At 34.9% G+C, this 25,840-nt stretch overlaps 1 protein-coding gene across 2 annotated transcripts in view; it reads right to left on the reverse strand.

Moving 5' to 3' along the window:
• LOC111049621 (homeobox protein Hox-C4) overlaps nt 1–14,487 on the reverse strand; it is a 38,099-nt gene extending 23,612 nt beyond the window's left edge. The window contains exons 1-2 of one of the 2 annotated variants that reach the window (XM_022335743.2): nt 12,959–14,487; nt 9,433–9,459 (exon numbers count right to left, since the gene is read on the reverse strand). In XM_022335743.2, the coding sequence (XP_022191435.1) occupies nt 9,433–9,459; nt 12,959–13,589 (658 nt within the window). In that variant the 5' untranslated portion in view covers nt 13,590–14,487. The remainder of the gene's footprint in view (nt 1–9,432; nt 9,460–12,958) is intronic. The other variant, XM_022335744.2, reaches the window with a different exon arrangement.
• Between the last annotated feature and the right edge of the window lie 11,353 nt (nt 14,488–25,840).

Here is a 25,840-nt window from a genome sequence, read left to right on the forward strand (position 1 = left end):
CATCGTCCTAGATATATTGATGCTGTCATGTTCAACACAGGCTGAGCTGCACCGCTATCATTCACACTCGAAGACATATGTGACATTTTTCTGTATAGGATGTTGGGGAAAGTTGTGATTGGGATTGAGTAGGCCTCTCGATCGAAATCTTGAGAAGGATGCTTGCTATTCACGTAATTCTTGAGAAATCAGAAAGATGTATGTTTGAATAGCCATCTAATTGGATATTAACGATGGTAGTTTAGAGAATGAAAGTTTATGAGGTGAAAACTATTATGTTTTGAAACTATAAAGAACAGAGAATGTTATAATCTCAATAACAACTGTGTTACAAATAACTGCATATGCCGTTACTTCATTTGCCGTTAAACAAACAAATTGCACTAGGCTTCGTCAAAGTAAAGTAAGTACAAGTCAAAATTACAATACAAACAGTTATTCTATTCCTATTATTGGAATATTTTTGCACAGAAAATGGATTAAAGGTATTGAAAATTGAAAGCACAGTAATATCAATAATGAATATGTCTTGTCTAGTAAAAGTGTAGCATATTTTGAACGTGATCTGCCAGTTATAATTTTCACATAAAATTTTTTTTTTTTTTGTATAGAAGGAAATTGTTTTGTTGTAGATGAGAGAAAACCTCTAAATGCAGGAGCAGGTTATGCTTACCGGAGTAGGCTACACATACTTACTGCTATGTGGTGGAATTCGCAAATGCAACTCAGCACAGTAGTTGTAACATTATCAGACATATTTTAAATTTGAATGAAGGTAGCAAATACACTGGCTGTTTTGTGATTATTCAAATTTTTATAAGGCCGTCAATTACATGTATTGCATATAAGTATCCAGCAGTTGTTGCATGCGATTTCAGAACGCTCTGGATGCATTTAGTGCTGATTGAACAGTATTTTATAGCTGGAATTCTCATGATCAGTTTGAATTTGAAAGGTTTGACTTCATAAGAATAGGAATCTTCTGAGGCAAGTGAAATTCTCATCTATTCATACCAATATTTTTAAATAGAGTAAATAGATAGTGAGTATACGTATACATGATTTAATTCCATTTGGATACCAACAGCTCTACTAAGATGAAGAATTATCATAATACATGAATCATTAAAAATTATCAGGACTGTATATATGATTGGTTTTCAGATTATAAATTCAACTTGCTTGTTCAACAATTAGTATGAATCCAGTTCTTGATTGCTAGACAATCAGGACAAATTTGCTAAATTTCAATCAAAGAATATTGTTATATACGGCACTTGATTCATAATTTATGATTCTGAAGACTCAGTCACCAAAATCAATCTCAATAAACTGACATTGGAGACTACTATCAAGTACCGTTTACAACTTAAAGCCACGTGAGAAAGACTTGAAGCTCAAGACTACAATCATAATAGAATGAATCAAACTCTTTAAAAAAAAAATACTTTTACATTCAATGTTACTTATCGGGAAGTACATCTCAAAGGTAATGGGATCAAGATTACAAGTGATCGTGAATGGAAACAATAGCGTGTTAAAGAGCTGATAGATGAACGCAGGAGATTGGGAATTTGTCAGACGCAGAGGCGAGCTTAGAGCTTAGAGGGTGGGCCAACTAACTTTTGCTCTTCTTGTTTCAGGACTCAGGACTCAAGACAACTCTCTGTTGATTTGAACAACGCTGGTACAGTCAACTCTGACACTGAATAGTTGGCTCCTCATGTTATTCAATAGCATGCATACTTATGCATCTTGTGGTATAATACATAGCCAGATTTAACTCTACAGGAGAGATTAGTTTTGATTCAGAGGATATAAAGTATACAATGGAAGTTAACTTGGTGATCCTTGTATCACAATATTCAATATTAGGTTCGACTTCTACTTGGAACGTCTTATTCGACGTTTTGAAGCGGGTTATGAACATATTATAATTATACTTTCAAACTGAACCATCGAGAGGATATTGCTGGTACAGTCAACTCTGACTTTAAAATTTGAGATCCTAAAGGTGTTCAAAAGCAATATGGTATGCTTTATTTCAAAGCATAAAGCATACTTGCAGATAAACTGATAATACTGAATAATTATCGTCTTACTGATAATTGAATATGGAAAGACGGGGTTTTTCTCTGAGAGAAATGATTGTTCTTCAAAGAAATATATTGAAATATAAATTGAAAGAATTGATATAAACATGTAGTACTTTTTTTACTTAAAACATTTTAAAACTTTAAAACATTTCAACGACTAGTTTCTGTCTACTTTGGCCATTTTCAAGTTGAAATGCAAAAAATAAACAAGTTGATATTAGATAATATAATTATGTACATATATTAACATATTATATGAACGTATACGTCGTTGGAATGTTTTAAAGTTTTGAAATGTTTCAAATAAGAAGGGTACTACATGTTTTTATATTGTTTTTATTAATTTTAATAAAGTAGTCCATACAAGTGAAGTAATTTTATAAAGTCAAAGAAATATTGATTTGATATTGTCAAGATCACTGATCTACTGAAACAATTTGAGATATTGTCGAAACCACAAATCCATGATTGAAACATGTTGTCAAAACCTCTAATTTATCAAGACAATTTGAGATAGAATCCTCAGTTGTTATTCCATTATCAATCTCTAGTAAAATGAAAGCTGGATTATTGAACAGCAGAATATAGGCCATAGAATGGCCATAATGGTCGGAGCACTACGATTGGTCATTGGCTGTCGACCAATGGAGGTTAAACTCTATATTGTAATTGGCCGAGATTATCGAATGACCATAGATTTGGAGTACTTGGATGTTTGGTCTTGACCAATGGCATTAGAGCTCAGTCTTCATTGCTGGTCGAAAGCTGATGGCCAATTGTGGTGCGTCAACCATACTATAAATTGTTCGATGTTCAAGCTTTCTAGAGATTTAGAGATAGATTCTGGATTAACAATGGTAACTAGTATCACGAATTTTTAAAATAAAATACTGGTTCTGACAATATCAAGTCGTTTTCAAATGGATAAAAAGCTACCACGTCTAGTATCACGATTTTAAAAAATGAATTATTGGTTATGACAATATCAAGTCATTTTTATTAAATAATATGGATAAAAATCCACATTTACACCTTTACAACAACACAGAAAGTAACCAATCTTGCTCTATCAAATGTATTCCATTTCTACAAATGGCTTTAATTGTCTTTCTATGGAATGAGTAATTTATAGAATAATTATATCATTTCAAAAGAAATCATCAAGAATATATCAAGTACTTTTATTTTTCTCCGTGAACCCTCTCACCATTGTCAATGGATGAGTTCTGAGATCAAGGACAAAAAATACTCTAGAATCTCATAGGGACTCCTCATTATAGTGATCTTTTCAGACCCCACATTCTGATTATTCCCATGCATAGGTTTCACAAAAAAATATGAAATTTTATTTTAAATATAAAATTCTCAAATTTCAAGTAGAAGCTATTACAAAATTCTACTTGTAAAATGTCTTTAAGTATTAATTTAGGATAGGAATAAGCTGATCGTTAGTCCTAGTACAAGTAACAGTTATAGGCCTATTCAATTACAAAAAATTCTGATTTTTTTAGAATCTTGAGATGCATTGATTATCTCTCTTTAGAATTGCGATTGAATGAAACATTTGACCAATTTCCAGCCTACGTCTTTATTCTGCTTTATTGCCAATTCATTATGCTCTATTACCACTTATTCATGCTCCTATTGTGAGGAAGAGATATATAGATAATAGTACGACAAGATAGACTAGGAAGGAATGGTAATTCCCTTTTTACTATTCATTGTAAAGTATTTGAATTCTGATTTCTAGCCCATTGATTTGTAAATAATATCAAAGTGAAATCCCGGGTACCAAGGGTTCACAAGGTTCCACAGTGAAACATACTTTTGAGAAACACAATGTCCATTTATAACACGATTACTCAAAACATTCAAAAGCAACTTATATGCGTAAAATTTAACTATTCAGCCTATCCTAAAATCCAGCTTCACCTCTAATGGTGGTATTAACTAATTGAGCCTTGCATTCAGGAAGGAAATTAGTGACTAGTCACAGAGCTCAAACCTGAAATTATAATTTCTGATTAATTAGCCAGTTAATAATCAATCTGCGAGAATAGGTAACTAACTGAGCGGCCGGCTCTTTCCTGACAAGTTTTGATTGATTCCATTAACTACTGCTGAACTTATGCCAAACTAAAATCATAGTAGTTACCGAACATTCAATCAGTTGATTAACTGCATCGTATGTCATGTCATAACAAGAGAATTTTCAGTAAACATTCTAGTTAGCCTACTATGATAATTAATAATGTGTCCGTGCCAATGGCTGTGTGATAATCCATTAGATGCCTGATACTGAGTTTTGCTACTGTTGTCAAAATCATATATTTACTGATTTTGCTTTGTGCTACTGGTAGTTGGAACAATGGATCTGTTAACATCTAAATCAGAGTTTATCCAATAATTAATTTTGCTTCAACAGTATTCTAACTCGTTACAATTCAAAATTGTGTTTCACACAAAATACCTATCTCAAGGCTTAGAAGATACTTGTATACTCGGTGGAATAAGTCCATCTAGTAATTTACTAGATGGAGTAAATCAATAGAAAAATGGTCAAGCCGATAATTATACAAAGGTTAATCATTTTTCAACTCTGAACAAGGTCTAAATAAATTATCCCGATACGAATAGAACCCATAAACCCATAATTCACATGTGTGCATGCCTAGCCAACTAATTTTGGGTTCCCAGGTGTAGACCAAAGTTTGGTTTTAGTAGGTCAAAGGAAGCTAGCAAAGGAAGAAAAGCACATGCCAAATGGAACGTGGAAAACATGGTTAAACCTTTGTTTTGCATTCTTTGTATCGTTAATGGCATGAAACCACACCCCGTTATCCAAAATAGTTCTTTGTTTAGTGACAGCTGAGGGTTCTTTACACGAATGAGAACCCTTCTTCTCCATTGTCATTGAGAAAGAGTTGAACTGTTTCCCACGCCAATGAAACAAAGTTCACTATTCTATATACTCATAGTTGACTCTAGATTATAGGCTCCAGTTATAGGAGGCAATCAAGAGAGATATTATTGATTGGAGATTCCAAACATGACCACTATGAGATATCTAGAGGATTTCTGCTTCTGTGAAAAATCACAAAATGAAAGGGATGATTAGAAGAAAAATACTGGTTGAAAAATTGCAGTATTTGTGGTTATCCGCAGATTTATTACTATTCTAGAATTTGATTGAGGCATATAATATGTTGATGAATAAGATAAGTGATGGAAATAGATAATCTAGATGAAACACTTTTCAACAGGGAAGTTACCAAAGACCAATCTTGATAAGCTGAATCTAATGCTCACCTTTAATGCACCTTCATGCATTGTATATGAATTATGTAGGTTCTATGCAAGGCCCAAAAATGAATGATTCAAATAAAATCTAGGATTATCGATGAAAAAGTTTTCTTATAAAGAAGGGGCTATTACAAATAACTACTTGGGATCCAATTGACTGAGATATACTTTGTGACGAAAATTATAATACATTTCGCATAATTTTCAACGTACATAGAGTTCTCATGATTGATCTAGTTCAACACCTAAAATATTGTTCAAAAGGAGAATCATAGCAAGGAAGAGCAAAGCAAGTAAGACAACATTTGGCCAAACAACGGTGAAAAATGTCTTTAAACTTACTAAAAATTCAGGGTTGTTAGCTCTGGGGGTAATTGAATGAGGACAACTCAATTGTTCTTTGAAGAACATAGAACATATTTATGCATTTTTTTTCCACCGAAAAAACACTGTCTCCAATGGGAGAAAAAACTTAAAAACCCAAATTTAAATAACATTGTAGCTAGAAATAGGGGTAGCTATATGATAAGCTATGATATAAGGGGGGGAGAATGGTAAATTTCAGAGTGCTAACAAAGACAGTCCAACAATAATATTATGAATTGAAGATTGAAAAATCGAAAAGCTGTAAAGTATTTTATTTGTTTGTTTCACATACTTCTAGTGAGTAATCCATCACGAATGATTTGCATAAACCTTAGTAGAGTAACAACTGTTTACTCCATAGAGTAGTAGCAGGTGTTATCCCATTACCCTCCTCATCCAAAGACCGGATATTCGAAAATTATAAGCAGAAGGATGCAAATGGATACCAATCCATTACAACCGTGACAGCATCAACTTCAAGATAAGTTGGTAGTTAGCAACAATGATACGTGGGACACACATATGACATCGATTTGTTAAACAATGTACTTTATCTGAAGATAATTTGTTGACTGGAACTCAATGGTTGAGTGACAAATAGTGCTTCATCAGGCTGCTAATGTGGGAGAATTAACCAGTTGGCCAACATAACAGCTTTGTTTTATTGTGTTGAATGTATTAATAATGAATGAGTGTGAACAAGATATTCAAGGTATATTCTTAGTAGCATAGCGCTCATTTTTGTGCTTATCTTTGTTTTAAGTGCTTCATGATTTTTGTTTAGCTTATGTTTTGGGGAGAAGAACTATTTGAAAGATTGAAGTACCACTGTCGATTTGGGATTTCTGAGCAGACATTTTGAAATTTAGCTGTGGAAAGACTGATATTATATTTGCAATGTTGGTTTGTTATATTGGTGAAAGATGAAACGTTCATATTCGAGGAATATAGAACGCCTTGAAATTTCAAATCATATTGAGTTTGAACATTGTGATTCCACATCAATTAACATTATCCTATACTATTAAGCGAGCAATTTATGTTTATATGTTTATAAGTTGATATGTTTTTATGTTTATATGTTTAGATGTTTGGATGTTTAGATGTTTAGATGTTTAGATGTTTGGATGTTTAGATGTTTAGATGTTCTATTTTCAATCCTGATAAATTCCAGTAAATCCATCTTTTTGAAATGGTCTTCTCTGATTTGGTTCATGTGAAATTAATCAGGATTAAAATTTAACCGGCTTTTATGCAACCGGGCCTTTGTGAGGGAAATGTTTGCATTCCTCTGGGAATTATACTCAATTTACTGTGATTAGATAGTTCATTCCTGTATGAACTATGAATGTTAAGTTATTATAATTTCTTCTTTCGTAATAAATTTTTTATGCTTTTGTACTCCAGAGCGAAGCTCGGTCCCCGATATTGATTTCATTATGATACACTGTATAGTCTCACGAATCTATGTTAACAAAATCATAGATAAAAGTAGTAAGTAGCTCAGGCTTACCTGCCATACTGATGCAATTGCAATGTAATATATGGAGGGAAAATTCAATAAATAGTATATTCAAGATGCAAAAAATCAGGGATTTGGCTTGAAGCACTAAAACAGCCTGCCATCTGAAGGCTCTCTAGTGATGCAGTAGTACTTGAGTACTTTGAGTATTTGAGTACTTGATAAAAAATGACTCACTAAAGCATTATCATTGTCACTTTCATTCTATGAAATTAGCAATAGTGGAAAAAGTAAATGGAGGATAACGGTTTGGCCTCATCTTTCAGTAGGTTGAGATAGTTACAATAACAGTCTCATCTGAATCCACGAAGAACAGACTTTTGTTGATTCCATCCATATAAGAAAGAAATGGTATGAGTAAGAAATAACTGAGTATTTTTTCTAATTTGGAACAAAAATTGTATTATTTAACAATCAACACAACTCATGCTTTTCATAAAACTTGATAGATTCATTTTTCCTTCAATGACAGAAAAGTGACATCCCACTCTCCATATTTAGCCATGTATTCCATTACATCAAGCAGTACAGCTAGACATGGTTAATAGAATAATGACAGTAATGATTCAATGATTGCTGATGTCCACAGCACTTTTATACGCCGATCAGTCATGCTTAGTTGAAGTTTAGTCACGGCTATTCATGGCAGCGTCTCGGACATTCATTGACAATCGTCCATTAAATGTTATATCTTGCAGACGTGCAGACCATTACAATCCTGATACTTCAATTGAGTTGTATTTTTTAATAATTTCAACTAGAAGAGCCAGTAGAGCAATCATAATTATTAATAGAGATGATAGTGAAATTATAAAATTAGTAAGATTGAAAGATGTGTGTAGAATTTCACTCAAAGTAAGTCTCATTTGTGGATGATTGCATCGTTATGACTTCTATTACAATGAAGGATTACAATGTAAGATATCAGTGAATCAAAACTACATCATAAAAGCTTAGAATACAACAACGATAATTCATTACTATTTACTCAACTCAGTTATAAAACCATTGTATGAGGGGTACTAGTATTTCGTACTAGTAATTGAGATGTTGACCTACCGGCGTATGCTTCGTATATCTTGGACAGATAGAGTCACAAGTACGGAGGTTCTCAGACATATGGCTAAACAACAGAATTATTGTGCAGACATTAATATCTCGAAGTTGAAATACTTTGGGGACATTATGAGAGGACCTAAGCACGTAATTCTGCACCTCATAATACAAGGTAAACTTGTTGGTGAGCGTTCAGTGGTACGTAGAAGAATGTGTTGGTTGAGAAACCTGAGTGAAGCACTCAACTTCTCGTCACAGGACCTTTCCGAGCAGCAGTAAACAAAGTAAGGATTGACATGATGGTAACCAACCCCCGTAATGGAGAAGGTACCTAAAGAAGAAGTATTTAGTACCACAGTACTAGTATTTTCTATATTGATTTTTGATCAAGGATATGGAAGCATTGGAGCTCAATCAATTTCATGGCAAAAGAATATGATAAATATCAAGTTATCTTGGCAAACCAGTGAGAGTCTTATGATAGAACTAGAGTGGAATAGTAGAACTAAACTGAAACTAGTAATCCAGGCCAATATGGGCTTGGTCCAACAAAAATTACTATATATGCGTTATAATTTCTCGAATGAATTCGAATTCATGGTTTATTTTTTGTATTAAATTAATCAGTTATTTTGGCTGAAGAAGTAAGTTGTTGAAATACTGGATAAGTGATTCAGATAATTTTGTTAGTGTTATCATGCAAAATGTAGCCTATTATTCATGACTGGTGGATTAGGGGTTTCAAGGATATGTTGTTTCCTATCTAATCCAATTTCAAAAATTGCACTTTTGCATCATATGTGTGAATGTCTGGAAAGTAGAATAAAAGTATTGTCAATTGGTCAGTGAGAACTCATTTATGATTCAATTAGACCATTAGCTATTATTGTAGCTTAATTATTCAAGATTTTTGTTTTATAGGCCTATATCTGTGAGTTGACTAGTCAATCAGTGAAAATTGATGAATTTTATCAAACATTAACTCATACTGATTGTTAGTTTCCATAATTTGTAAGTTATTGATATTATGTTAATAGTTATTGTATTGAAAAAGTGTTAATAGAAAGATTATTATGAATTTGTACTCACAGATAGCTTGTTGAAGAATAAGGCCTTCTGTAACAACAAATTATTTCAGTTGATTGGTTATGGCAACCTGAGAACAATGATATACGGTAAAAATAGTTTAATGCTTTAAAATGACTTTTAGAATTTCAGTGGTATTTATGGTGTATTTAAAGTGTATTTGTGGAATATTCGTAGTGACGATCTGGTTTATTCATTAGTTCCAAGATATTATAAGAAACAATATAAAAATGTATTTTTTGATAAATTCTGTGTTCGCTTCTTAATATGTGACTACTAAACTTATCACTGCTCCTAAGTAGCCTACTCGTTATTTTTGCCTATTGTTTTTAGAGTAGCTTCAAATATGAAGTTGATGAAAATTGATAATGGCTCCTTGTTCAAGTATGTGGTACTGTATGAATTAGAAGACAACATTCATGAATAAAAGCGACTTATATTCGTGAGCGTCAGCTTAGGATGGATAAGATGAATGAGAGCTCTTAATTATTTCAGAAAATAGTTTATCAGAAGAACATTTTGTTGTACGACTACTTCCCTGAGATTTCAAGCTCAACTGATAAAGCACAACTGGAAATCCACGAGTAATGAAATTCTATAACATTTTCATTGATTGGATCTATGGAGTCGAATATATGGTAAGAATACAATCCAGCGCTATTCTAGATGAGGAAATTGTGGAAAATATAATAATCCTCCACAGAATGTAATCATATGAAGTTTTCAATAAGCCTGATTCAGTAAGCTGAATAAGTTTTACAAGTTGTAATTCTATTTCATTTCCAATGATTCAATGGAAATAGATTAGCTCTCCCTGAAACATTCATTAGTCCTGAGGTTTCAATGGGCCTGTTAAAATTCAAAACTGAAAACGATGCATCAAACCTCAGCTCTACACTTTTTCGGACGATATTTAATATGATAACAATTTGAGATTTTGAATCACAAAACTAAGGAGCAAGCCCTCAATACCAAGCATGATTAAGTTATAGCCTAGTTAGTCTTTGTCCCATGATTGAGCGTCTCTTTTTTCTGGTTTATGCTCAGTTTGAGAGAGTTCTTCAAAATTACAGAGCAACTTCAAAATTACAGAGCAGATACGTGGATCCTACAATCATGTATTGCTTTATTCTCATGCAAATCATATTGTTTCCAATACTTAGAGAGAGTATCAGTGGTATTTAAAGCCTAAAATTTTGCTTTTAGTGGTTCCCCATGATTTGATTCATTCTAGTATATGTACACAAGTGAATTATAACTTGTATTTGGATCAGTTTCCAATTATTCCAATAATTTCATTCAAGAATTATCCAGGATCCAATCATCTTAGATGTCCTCCATAAAAATTCACGTAAGAGATCTTTCTGTGTTGTTCTGGATGAATGTGATGTTCTGTTGATATCCACATTAAACGAAAAACTCAATACTGTCAAAATCGCTTATTTATTGAAACAATTTGAGATACTACTGTCTGTTGTTACACAATATCATTCAATAAGAGATAGTCAATGGGACAGTAAAGTGTTCATCATTATCTACATTCATGAGACGATTAAAGGATTCTATTGATATGGATATAAGGTTTATCATCCATGAGTTATGAGGTATGAGCCTCATGTGTTATGGTTCAGGTTTCAATCTGACTTCAGTCTCACTACAACAAGCATTAGTCTTGGTTGATAGGTATACGGTACTTTAAGAGGTTGATTTCGAATCAAAGTTTGATAGTATTACAACAAGGCTGTTGAACAGAAACACTAGAAAGTTGGTTGGTGGGTTGCAGGACTCGCTTCTACCCCATGTTTATTTTGAAAATAGAATCGCAGTCATTTTGATTGCAAGCTTCTGGTGGTTGGTATGACAACTAATAAAACAAGAAAGGTATCTCTCTCAACTATTCAAAAAGTGGATAGCCAGAGATCAGAGTCGTTCCACTCAAATAACAAAGAATAATTTTTATGTAAGGAGTTATCAAATATTATATTTCATTATCAATTATACGTTCTATTCTATATGCAAATTATAATTTGTTAAATAAATTATTGATAGAATAATTCAGAACAATAAATTGCTTACCGAACAATCAACCCAATCATCTTAAATTACGATAATATTTCATGGTGTAGGCCTACCGTGCACCGTATACCGTACATGTGTGATGGGAACATATCGATTACCAGCCTCACTTCATTGATTCAATAAATGTCATTCCCTTGGTCGAATATCAATGTGAATTTATTATTGTTCACGAATGTGTTTAGGAATACCTCAAGCTCGAGAAAGAATGATGTCAATCAGTGGCAGCTGATACTCGAAATTTATGATGACTGTGATTTATTTGAGGACACAAATGTATCTTGAACATTATCAACGTCGGAATGATATCAATCAAAGCATTATCCATTGATTAAAAAATTAATATTGCCGCATCCGTACATTTTGTGTTCAATGTGAATAATTTTGTGGAAATGATCAGAAATACTTACTAGCTTCTACTCATCATATCCACTACACTACATTCACTGCTTAATATTATGGGATTAGTAACTGTGATTATTATTATCTTCGATATGATTTCAAACTGTGCTTTGCTCAAATCCTTCATTCAGTAGGCCTACTTCGGCCAAAAGGGTTTGTACAAAAGCTAATATCTGTAGTAATCTTATTTGATATGATCAATCGCTATCAAATATTTATCTGTATTAGCTTACTCCAATGATTGTTTTTCATCAACGTGGATCAGGCTATTCTACAATTCAAGTCTGTTTACAGATTATCATTGTCTTTTTCTCGATCCATCACCATCAATTTTCCGTTTATCTGTTGGTTTGCAAGAAGTAGACCATTTGATGGTCTCTGGTCTCGGTACTCTCGTTGCACAAGACCTGATACGATTTGTATATCAAGACCTGATTTGTGTAGTAATCTATCTACTCATTTTTACAGATCACTCACATTTTATAATCGCTCTATTATCCAAGTAGTCAGAATTGGTTTTATTGGGATAGTGTCTATCAGCATGCACTCGAAACGACCTTCTCAATTTCAACAGTGCTGTCCAACAGTGTATTATCTGTTTATTGGCATAAAATCGAATCAACTGACGATTTTGTAGTTTTTTATTGATAGAAGTTTTTCTGTTTATCGCATGATAGTTTGACATATTAGGAGACCTGAGACCGAACTTCCCACTGTAAGACTGATTAGACTGTAATCCTTTTTGTGTAATAGCATAGAGAAAAGATATCATAAGAAGATATTCCATGGTATAGGTCGTTTATGTTCCAAATTTCACTGTTAACTCAAACCGACATCCAAGTAGTTCATTTTCGTGAATATTCTCTCATACTGTGCCGCTCTTACATTCTCACCCGGCTAAAACAGTATTAATAGACAGTAGTCGGCTTGAAATTTGGAGCCTGAACTATCTTTATCATGTCAATACCGTATATACCGTGATATCTACTTATGCTATCTTTTATCTATGGTAATAGTGTATTTACGAGTAAATAGGTATGAACCAACTCACCGGCTCCTGCCACATGGATCTTCTTCATCCAGGGGTAGATGATGCGGTCTCCAGACTCCGAGCTCTCGTCGATCATCAACGGCGACCCGTCCTCCATCATGAGGAGTTCGTCATCGTCCATGTCATCCTGGTCGTCCGACTCCTCCGTGCCGTCCATGTTGGGCTGCTGTTGCGTGGAGACGGGACTCTGCAGGTGACATGGCGACGAGGAGGTGTCCTTCGGACTGTCCTGGAGGAGTGTGGTGGTCGAGGCTGGGGGGGCGGTGCACTGGGGAATGGGGGGCGGTTGTTGAGCCTCCGGAGGCAGCGGATGGTGGTGGTGGATCTCGGGATGTGGATGGAGTTGGTAGTAGTTCCCAGCGTATGTTCCGTAGTTGCTGGGGACACCTCCATGGTTTCCCGTGATACCGTACGGTGTCCCGGTAGCTTGATGATGGTATCCGCCGTACTGTGGTGCCGGGGCTGCGTGGTGGTGATGGTGGTGTCCGTTGAAGAAGTCTGTGCTGATGTAGTTGTTCTGACTGTACTCCTCGGTTGGCGGGAACTTGGGGTCGACCACCACTGCTTGGTGGTGAATGGACGGTTGGTGGTGATGGTACGAAGGACCCGTGTTCATCAGGAACGAACTCATAACTGCCCAACAGTCTTTCTATAAAGTCTTCTCAATAACCTCACTCACATAAAACAAACATTGGTCTCACAAAGTACACTATAAACAACTCTCTACTAGTCTCTCCAACATATTTATCTATGCAATCACAGCTCGATTATAAATTAAACAGCCTTATCAATCCTTATGCTTCATAGGAAGATACGCTCTAAAGCTTAAGGACACTATCTTTAAAATACAGACTCAACACAAAAGTTAATGACAGTTCCACAGAGTAATCCAGCAATCCTTTCGAATCGTTATCACTACTGCCTAACATTATTTGACTAGATTTACTTGTTTCAAAAGTTGTTTGTATACTATTGAAAGGAATTTGAGAGGATTTGATTGTTATTTATGTGCTACTAAGCTCTAGAGGGCATTATATGATTAAACTTGTTTCAAAAACACATTTTAATCGTTTGGGGTCAAAGTTCAACAGCAATATCCCTACACTGAGATCAGTGACACGTTTCATACAAGTTCACGATTTGAAAAACCAAATGTTTATTGATAGTTAGTAAATATAACTTTCTCAATTGATACCGTGAAGTTCGTAAATAGTTTTAAAACAAATTCACAAAAAATACTGATAAATACATCCTCACAAGACATAAATTTATACACACGTATTGATTATTTCGTAAAAGATCCTCGATTTATGATAACGCAATCCTCGAACACGTGTGAACGATTAGGTAAACAAACAGCACAGTTAATGATAAGGGTTTCACGAACTTGGGCAAAGAAACGGCACAGAAACGAACACGCTAGCCTCGGTGGACTGTCCATAAAGTAGTGTCGAAGTCTTTTTCAACTGCTTTCACAGATCTGGTCCCGCCCATGGGGAATTAGGAGTCACGTGACCGGGCTCCGACCAATGGCAGAGCAGGCCATGATGGATGGTTAGCTAACGCCCCTGGCGCCGACTGATTCAAGCTTTCCAGCCCCCAATGCACATCCCCTCCACTTCCTCGAAATCCAGCATTTCTTCCTTTCAACTGAAGCCGCACCACGATTGTTTTATTTGAAAGGAGCACCAGCCGGCCAAAGGTAGTCTTCGGTCCCTTCCAAGACGCCCTTTGTCCTTCCTTCAAGAGAAGGGTCTTGTCTTGCAGCGTTGATATCCCCTTTTAATTATAAAACGCCGCGTCTTAGCGTCCCGCCACCTCCAGGCCCCAAGACCCCTGTTGTTCTCAAAGCCGCCTGCCTGCATTATTCCCGAATTCAATTTCGGCTAGCCGATATCGATTGGAACTGTGTAAGGCGCTCTTTCAATCAGAGTCTCCATGATCTAATGCACTAAAATAAGAGAAAAAGTTCAAATGTTAATTACGGCATATAATTGTTGAGAGAGGAACCATGCATTTGATTTGAAAGCGTTTATGATGCACATACAAATCAAATAGTGTCTCAATTCAGAAAAAAATCCAGATGAACTATGTATTCACAGAAAAAGCAAATATAAATAATTATATTATTTAACAGACTAAATTTACAACCTACCTGGAGGAATGATGTTTCTCATGGATAAGCAGAGAATTCAAATGTTGATAATTATAAAATGATTGTAGAAGGAGAAACGTTGCGTTTGGACGAAAAAGTTCCAGATGCACATTCATTTTATCAAATATACTCAAAATCCAATAAAATTATGAACTGTGTATTCACATGAAAGACAGAAAGTATCTTCATTATTTTTATTTACAGCTAAGATGAAGGAATGACTCGTTTTATAAGTGGAGAATAGTTCTAAATTGGCAATAAATTAAATCATCCCAGCTTGAAGATTATAAGTTCGGAATTTATGATTCAAAATTCAATTCTTCAGTGAATTTTCTCAATAGTGTATAGGCACAATTCAATAGCTACATTCATTTGTTATAATCATTGAGTAGTATAATTGTGAACAACATGTCATGTTTATAGTACAAGCGATTTATATTACATGTTTATTTCTACAAGCCGTTCAGGTCAAGCGCGCCTCATAAAAAAGATACTTCTCAGAGTAAAATTCATTAATCAACAATGCGTTATTTGTATTTATGTATTAAACAATGAATAAAATATGGATGTCAACTTTATCAGGTAAAGAGTGATTAATACTTGTTCTAGATATTAGTTTAAAGTGTAATTCATACTTCGCGGTCGGCTCAGTAGGCTAGTGTGAGAGAATAGTTCAAGGTCAAACTCGTTTATGTACAAGTGCTATGTGCAGTAATGTGACAATGTTCGGCTGGTCACATGCCTTGCCCCTTGCAATTGATGTACAATTACAGTATCTGTGACATCCCAGTGATCACACCAGACGTCTAGTTGCTGCCTGACTTATCAGTTGTGATCTACTAGGAGTGGTTCAGTAATGTAATCTGAAAAGAATTCCACTTTGAGATATTCTACTCTATAACCTACATGATATTGTGCATTTATTATTGATTTATGAACATAGTAGATGTTTCTTTCTTAGTACTATATCTGGAAGTACAAAAAGTATACAAAGATATGTGAATCACAGTGGAATTTCGTGAAATCGACATTCAGTCGACATTCAATCGACATTCTGTAGCTTTAAAAATATTTTTTATATTCGAAAAAGATTGAAACTGGATCTTCATCTTCTGGCTACAGCTTTCTAGAAATATTCAATTTAATCAGCAAATGACTTCGATTTGATCACATGAAATTAATGATCTAAGAGTTCCAGCATATGACAGAATTTAATTCATTTCCTGATTTTCTTTCCAACTATAATATGAGCGTATAATTCTTGTAAGAGGAAAAGATGATCCGATGAAATTTCAGGATTCTGTATTGAAATTCTTCATAATTGGAACATCAACAAATATGGGATATATCAGTTGGAATTACTTAACTCACTATATAGTTTTCAATGTTCCATTTCTATCCTACTTGAATCAAATGAATTGTCCAATAATTTGTAAAAGTTGTAGTGTGATATTTAAATGTTTGGAGCTTGAAGCTATTTTTGTCCCAGTCATAAGAGTGAGTCTCATTCCATCTTATGTATTTGCACCAATTCATGAATTCAACACAGTTTCTACCAAGGAAAAATATCTCTGGTCATTCACAAAGATTGTGATAGAATACCAAAATCATATTGGTCGTTTTGAAAACTAAATTGAGAAAAATGAGAAGCGTGATTAGAGTTAAGGGTGATTCAAAAATGACTTTACAATTTTGAAAATTCATATAAATCTTATTGAAGAAGGTACAGAACTGGGTTTGGTGTTGTTTTAAGGAAAACACTCCAGTTTTTTACCTTAAACTAAAGATGTTCTATGTGACTTCCCTGCAGGCATCCCATCGAAAGTCAATTTCTTCCCAGACTCGCACTAGCATTCCAGGTGTAACTTGCTAAACAGCAGCGCAAATCCTTGCTCTAAGTTCAGGTAGAGAGGCTGGCAAAGGAAGTACGTACACCATATCTTTCATGAAACCCCACAAGAAAAAATCCAGCGGTGTCTGGGGAACGAGGGGGTCATGCAATTGGTGCATTACGGCCAATCCACTGATTTGGAAAGCGGTTATTAAGAGAATCCCGGTCAGTCAGATAGTGTGGTGGTGCGCAATCTTGCCTAAGGAAAACATTTCATTCTCGGTCATCCTCATCGATCTGTGGTATCAAGAACTTTTGCAACATATCAAGGTACACTATGCGGTTTTCAAACCAAAACACACATCTAGCACGCTCGGGTCCAGTGAAGGCAGCCATCTTTGGCGTAACTGCCGCTAGCGCTTGTAAGGCGCGACCAGACACCAGCGAGTCAAAACTTGGAGAGTTTTCCTTTGAAAAACACCAAAACCAGCTGTATACCTTGTTTAATAAGATTTATATGAATTTTCAAAGTTGTCAAGTCCTTTTTGAATCACCCGGTATAGATGGGGCAACTATAGTCAGCTTTCAAATTATTTTATTGAATAGAAGTATTTTATTGAATCATTCATGAGGGAATAATATTTAAACAAAAATGTTCAACCTGAATTTGTAAACTACTCAGAATATCACGACTCATGTGGTATGGACTCTCACATCATGATTAGATAATTCTCCAATATTATTGTTAGAAGTTGAAGATCATGCAAGTTCAACAAACTCAACATTATGTCTCGACGAATTTCCTTCTACGGGAAATGCTAGGTAACTCACCTCTTCTGATATTTGCATGACTTTCAACCTTACAGAGCTTGTCTCTTGTAAGACGCCATTCTGGATTACAGGGAGAAAAATGTGTATTGTCGTCATCATCCAAGCTATTTCTCTTCCTCACAACTCTTGCATTTCCTCAAGTTTCTCTCTCCTCGGTCTGTCCTTCCTTTCTCACTCTCTTCTCTCTTTCTCTCTCCTTTCTCTCTCTCCTTTCTCTCTTTCCTTTCTCTCTTTCCTTTCTCTATCATCACTCTCTCTCCTCTCTTTCTCATCATCCTCTCTCATTTTCTCTCCCTCTCTTACTGATTCTCTCTCTATCCATGTCACTCATAATCCCCCAAAACTCACAACCTATCAAAGTGTTGCTGTTACATTTCGTTCTTTCGCCGTGGAAAAATGTCAAAATGCACTTTGCTTAGCTGGAAGTGCCAGCTGACTCGGCGACAATTTATCACCACATATAAACTCCCCACTCTTCATCAGCCACAACTTTACAATATCAATTAAAATGAATGAGTTTTCCTGTCAGGAAAAACATGTGGGGGAGCTACTTATTGGAAAAACTTGTACTGTACAAGTTTCCGCGAATTCTTCAGCTGGAGCATGTACTTACAGAGATTGGAAGCAGTAGAAGAAAATTTTTCGAAAGCATTGTTGAAAATTGTAGAAACTTGTTGACTTGATCATAGTGTAGAACCCAGGCTACATATATTATGAGTGAGCGTCCATATGCTCCCGTATCTACAATAAGTATGATCTACAATAAGAATTCTCTGAGCAATAAGTATTTCTTATCAATTCCAAAAATATAGATTCAAGATTCAAGATTTCTTTATTGCAGAAAACATTTATACAAATGCATAGCATCGTCATAGATTAAACATGGTAAATAAAAGTATTCAGGCTACATTCAAAGAAATAATAATACAAACACAAGCATACAAACATCAAACAAAATACCTTCAAATTAGAAACTCCTCTTTTCTATATGGACATATTTCTATTAACATCTTTTTTATGGCTCTTTTATAATTACCAACTTCTAGCTCTTTTAAATGTGCAGGAAGCTTATTATAAGCTCTAATACCGAACTCCTTAAAACAGTTCAATGTATTTGCATAATTGCACTGGTTCACTCTAAGCGATTCAGAATTTCTAGTGTAATGGTTGTGAACGTTGCTATTTACAGAAATACTTGCTAAATTAATTTTTACATACATAAGACATTCAAGAATGTAAATAGCTGGTACTGTCAAAATCTTGAATTTTTTAAATAAATCTACACAGTTTTATATATTTATATAAAATGTACAATAACAGCATAAAACATAATTATCAGTTCTAAACTTTCAGAACGATTTCTATGCTCAAATGAATATTTTTCAATGATTCACTTGATATTATCTTGTTATTTCTTCGTGGTCTAGAGACTTGTGAGAGAGTAATACATGGCCGGCATTATGTTTGTCATGTGTAATTTCAATTAAGGGACTTGTTTCACAGAATTATACAAATATGATATCAGAATAATAAGTTCTAAGTTTAAGCACGCTTGATCAAAAATATATAATGAATTGAATCTATCCTTGATAATGGAAAATTCTTTGATTTTTCCATGTGCAGCCATCTAGTGAATTTAGATATCATATGAATTCCATGATGAGGAAGTTGAAATAAGAGTTTTGTTCCTATTAAATTAAATCATAATCTGCAATGAGTATTTCTTATCAATTCCAGGAAAATCCAATATAAAATGTGCAATAAAAGCATAAAAATAATTATAATTTCTACACTTTTACATTGATTTTTATGCTTATGTAACGGGTGGAGGTATTAATAACACTACCTCACACCTGACATTATTGTAACTGGTGAGAGGCCAGGGGGTCTTTGTTAGCCCACCTTTTGTAACATGGAAAAAATATAATACTTGCTTTTAAAATCTCCACTCAAATATTAACCTGTTTAAATTTTTTGAATCCACGATTGAGAGCTTTGGATGGATTCGTTCATGCAAATGCCAAGATCTTCACTACTGTTTAACAACACCTGTTTCACCAACTAAGTAACTTATCACGAGCCAGGGACGTAAAATGAAAGATTTTGTAGGAATGCTACTGACATTAATTTATTGGTTGTATCCAAACATCAAATTATTGGTCATCTTTGAAATTATGTTACATCGAATCCTAATCTTCATTGTAACCAATCCGGTTATTTATTCAATCACTTGTTTCAAAATCACAACATTAAAAAAAACAATTTCAAATAATATTTCTCAAATTAATACTCTATCGCAATGATTCATAATTGATATTTAGACAAGAGCTAACTCAATCAGCAATAAATTTAGGGCCTCAGTCGATCTATTTAAGCTTAATTAAATAATTCTGGAACTAACCATGGAATCGAAAATTTAACAAATAAATCGGCACTCAGAATCACTCACGTTTACATTTTAACTACTATTTTTCAGACTACATGCTTTTAAATTATAGAAAATAATAAATAATGAATAATTAGGATTTTTTCCATATGAATAGGCCGAAGCCCAATTTAGAGGCCGAGACTTGTTCTGTGACTACATCTTCTCGCGGCGATGACTCGTTTAAAACAGCTGCTCTTCCACTAAAATTTTCCAATTTTCAAGAAAACACGTGGAGCGCCCGGCCTAATTTAAGGTTAAAACGTCGTGGTATCGCACGGTTCAAATACATTTATAAATACGTTTGCATTAATTTCATTACGAAATCCAAGCCAGTACAATGGAAATGCTAGAAGACTGCAATAATTTGGATGGATAAGAAGCAAGTTAGTAAATCTTTTATGGCAACACAAAATGTAGGTGCTTACTTTGTTCATGAATAAATTCTTTAACAATCAAAAACATGGTTCACTAGAGTTCATATTGGAAAAATTTAGTTCAATTTTGATCAGTTCGGAAAGGCACAAGGCACAAAGGCACACCTAAAAGAAAGGCACAAAAAACTACAATTCAAACCTCTCAATATTCACCATATTACACTTAAATGATTATTTTAAAATGATTGGCTTGATATTTTACTGTATTTTCCTCATGGTCTAGAGACTTGTAAGAGAGTAATATATGAATATTGATTTCAAAATTATCAAAGGTTGGAATCTGAATCAAATGCTTGATTAGTATCATATTCAGAAATGTTATTTTTTCAAAATGTATAGTCTATCAATCAAATTTTGATAGTCGTAGAGCTAGGCTACGCACGCAGGCTTGATTCCTGAAGTGAATCAAGAGTCCCGGTTGGAGTATAACAAAGGATGAAATATTTGCTTCACTTCTAGATTGAGATGTCTGGGTGAGTTTCAAAATAAATGATCATGAAACGAGGTCATTATCAAGTGTTCAAAGTTAGACCCCGTGAAAAGCGGCTCACGAATTAAAGTGGGTGAGTTGATTCCAGTGAACGAATTAAATAAGACAGAAGATCGACAACGCCGAAGGGCGATGAAAGAAGACGGTGAGAGGTTGGGAAATAAGAAAGAAAAGGAGAGAGACGGGGAGAAAAACATCAAACTGAAAGTGATCACATCTTAATTAGAAGTTTTCCCGAAAAGGCCGGGTGAGCTTTTCCTCATCCAATTTTCTCGTTCAATGAAAGTTTTCCACTTCCGCAGTTTGATTCTCCAGACAGTAATTAGAGAGTGACAGGTCTATCTGAAGGGAAGAAAGTGGGAAAGAAGGTTAGGAACGCTCGCAGTTGAAGGAGATGAATTTAAATTATCTGGAACGGTTCAATCGATAAGAGCGGGTAATGAGAATTTAACTGCTTTCAACAACTCTATCAACCAACTTGTAATACTCTTGAAAATAGTGTGTGTTTCCTTAACAATATTGCTATTGACGAGTTCATTGGGCATTTACTAAAATCGATAATTTGATGTAAATAGGAGTAGATACTGAAAAAATACACAAAATACAAAAATAACATGCTTGAAAGATCTGAGAAAAATTCTTAAAAGAATCACAACTATTCACATGGAAATCCTGTAAGAAGTTTGTGACATAAATCATAATCGACTAACAGCCAAATTTAAAACAGGCTAATGAAGTTTCCTATTTTTAATCAATGATAATTTGATATTGCAGTCATAGCTGGGATGGATTGGTAGATCCATGTAAGTAGATAAATCTATCCACATACTCATTATCGTCCGAACAATATTACTTCAGACTTGGAGGAATATGCAGCGCAGAGAAATGGAGGGAGATCAACCAATTACAATGATTCATAGGTGGAAGCGCAGTTGCCAATTTGTCAGTCGTCTGACTGCTTCCAGACAGGAAACTTCGCATGTGTAGCATGAGCACATGAACAGTCACTAGAAGTTGGAGAACGCTGACCGCTTCAAAACGGCAACATCGCGCCTCTGTATTCCTCCCGCTGAATGCTTTCTCTGCTGCGCATGCCCATCCCAAGTAAGAAGTAATTATGTACAGAGTATAGTTTCACTCTGTCCTTATAGCATTCTGTCGTCCTTTATGGGAAAAAGCTTCATCCGTGTCATTTACAGTGGATAGATGTGACTTATTATTGTAAATCTGAGCTCAAACCCTGATTCAACCATTTCTTAAAAAGCATAGAAAAAATTAGTACCTAATATCTCTGATCCAACCATTTCTTAAATAGCATAGAAAAAATTAGTACCTAATATCTCTGATCCAACCATTTCTTAAATAGCATAGAAAAAATTAGTACCTAATATATTGGAGCAATAAATAGTCGCAACGATCATATTGATTGAAACTCTCTGGAGTGACATTATTGACTAACAAAGTGGAAGTTCCTGACCGCTCACTGTATAAGACTAAAAAATTGACTTTAGCTTTCGCATGATATCATTATTATAAAATTTGATTGGTTTCAATTGATTTGGCTATAATTAGATACTTGTACCTCCAGCAAATCTTCATTCGGATTTAATTCCGACCCATAACTTCTTCCAAGCATCAGGGTATCTCTCATAACCTAAAAGGGTTCAACTTACACTAAAAGTTCTTCTCTTCATTCATGTTAATTTGAATATTGTATCTACTATTAGTTCTTGAGAACGCATATAAAAACGCAGGGGAACGCTCATAAACCGCGGAACTTGGGCTTTATTCCAAGACCCTCCCAATACAAGATGTACTTACATCAAACCTCAATATCAAATTTATCTTCAATCTAAACAACTCCTTGCAAGTCAGGGCATTTCTCATCATTTCAACTTACTCATCAGCTCTTCTCATCAGTTTAATCAATTCGGATGTCATATTGTACTTGTACATACATCAAATCTCAATATTTTACTCAAAAAAATGTCTTTAGTATGTGAATGTTTCCTATTTTAGTGATAATAATGTAAAATATTTCTTCTATGTTTGGTTTTGGAGCATCCAAATGTAAAAATATTATTTGTGAATATAATTTAGTACTGAAAATTTTGTGAAGTTTTTGAAAATCTGCAGCATGAATGAAAGAGTTACGTAGAATCGGCATCAATGGAGGGAACATGTTCAAAGAATATCAGCTGAAAGAATACCATTTAAAGTCTATAATTATTAGCCAGTAGGCAAAAGAGATGTTGGCAGACCACGCAAGCGGTAGCAATAATAGGATTTTTATGTTTATTTAAATAATTGGCTAGATATGAGTCGGAACAGGTTAGAGCCTAATCCTTGTTTGTAGGAAGAAGAAGAAGAAGAAATTTTGTGAAGTGAATAACTACAAGACTTGACCTATTTCGGACTATGTGTAACCAAATCTAAATTTGGGAGAGGAATAAGGTTACCTTATTTTTTCTCCCCCTATCATTTTGATGATGTACTTATTGTATGAATCAATTGCATGAATCTTTAGTTTCTAACTCCTTCCAAGCATCAGGGTATCTCCCAACGGTTCAACCAACTACATTTGTACAGCAGTTGAACAATGAAGCTTATTCCTCTCGGGCATCTTACTCTACCATCTCTCTCACTATCGCATAGTCTTAATCATCGGTTAACTTACTCTATCTGATCTATATGTTGAACAATAAACCTCCTTCCTTCCGTGCTTACCACTTTAGCATAATATGCTATCACATCTTGAAGCTCCCAGAAAAAAACGCCTTCAAAACAAACCAAACACCTGCAGAGGTAATAGAGAAATCTTATTATTATTTTTGGCGGGCGAATCATAAATTCAGCGAGTAATTTGTGGGAGCACGGTACGCCATCTCGGGGAGTCTTGAAGCCTGCCGAGAAGGGATGTCATTTTTCCCACAGTGCCATTTCCTGGAGCTTCAGGCCCCAGGACATCCCCGAAGCATCGTCACCAGCATCATCAGGAGTTGTTGTCATTGCACGGGGAAAGGTTTTTGAGTCGAGAGACAGCTGATTCGAACGCCTGTTGTAATCAATCACACGGCGACACTCTCTTTCCTCACCCCACCCCCTCATAGGGGGTCCCCTTCCCCACAACGGGTCGATACTCCATTTTGGTCTCCCCCCACCCACCAACCCGCGTCAGCCGCCCGCGCTGAAAGCTTTTGAAACTTGTCAAAGCTTCCCCTGACAGCGAGATGTATGTGATTATAAATAGGTTATTTGAATTCTGACGTCAGCGGACCTGTGTGCGCGCTCACACTAATGAACCACTCTTTGCTCTTCCTGATGAATGTAGGGGGGTTGGCTTTGCTGGCGGGGTGGTTGGTTTCAACATGATGCACATATTAATAGGCCTATAACATCAGGATTCACGTACAAGCTCATATAATTTATAAGTTGATCTCAAGTGCATTTTTGAAATGTGATTTAAAAATATCAATTTAAAATTTGGGAATAATTACTCAAATTCAATAAAATATTCAATTATTATTATATTCTGTTCAAAGTGTGGAAGAATTTATCCTCTAAATGTAATGGATTTATCTCTTACTGAATTTCAATTGCTCTGTCCCAAAAATCTAAACTATAGGCGCTCATAACTCAAAAAGTAATGATCGGGAAAAAATTGTTTTCCTGTGAAAACTTTTCCATTTTGATAGCTTGATATACAAATCGAAAAACTTTGAAAAATATCACCAGTAGAGAGTTTATCTTTAGCCTTTGCGCAGCCTTAAGTGGCCATTAGCACCATTTCAGTTTGATGCTAATCTACGATTCTATTATGATATGGTTATATTAATTCTATGTGTTTCATTCCCGATTTAAACCAACACCTGATCGATATCCATTGAAACTGAGCTGGTGCATGCGGCCCTAAAATGAGATTCGCGTTCTAAGTCAGAGTTTAATCGACATTTGTTTAAAATCTTCATCTCTCATTAGTAAAGGAAAACTGATATATCCTACTCCAAATCACTACCGTTGTCAAATTGCCAGGGAAGTGCATGTAGAAATATCTTGATCAATCATGGGAATTGTGAAGTTGTGCTCCTTGGAGGGCTTATCTCTTATGATAGAGTCCCACGTTGTGAAGCTATTATTATGTGAAGTTGTTAATTGTAAATCCTTCACAGATGATACGATGTTTCTGATATTTATAAGAGCAGTCTCTAAATTCCCTCTTTTGCGAATAAATTCACAAAAAATTAAGGCCGTCCGGCTCGCAAAATTACTGGGTTCAAACCTCAGCTCTAGCTCAGTGGTAGAAACATGAATTTTATAAATACAAATAATCACCATAAGGTTCAGTGACCGGTGATTGGTAATTCTTACTGCTGCTTCTGTGAAGTTCTTGAAGAATACCAGTACGGAAAATAAAAGAATATTTGATGACTGATTATCAGTAACCATGTATCACTAGAGAATAATAAGGACAACTATAGTTGCTTCTAGTTGATTCTTAAAACGCTCGTCGTGAATACAAGTATTCACCAATATACCCTTCCAAAATTCCTTAGAACTTACAATGCCAGTTCTTGAAGCTCTCTGGATCCTTATATGATATAACTGGAACCTTATTAATATAATTTCTTAATATACTTGTTCTGGTAGATGAGATGAATATCATCAAAGGATGATAAATATTGAGTGCTCTGAATAAGATTAATATTACTTGAT

Source organism: Nilaparvata lugens, chromosome 8 (assembly GCF_014356525.2).
Source record: "Nilaparvata lugens isolate BPH chromosome 8, ASM1435652v1, whole genome shotgun sequence".
NCBI lineage: Eukaryota > Metazoa > Arthropoda > Insecta > Hemiptera > Delphacidae > Nilaparvata > Nilaparvata lugens.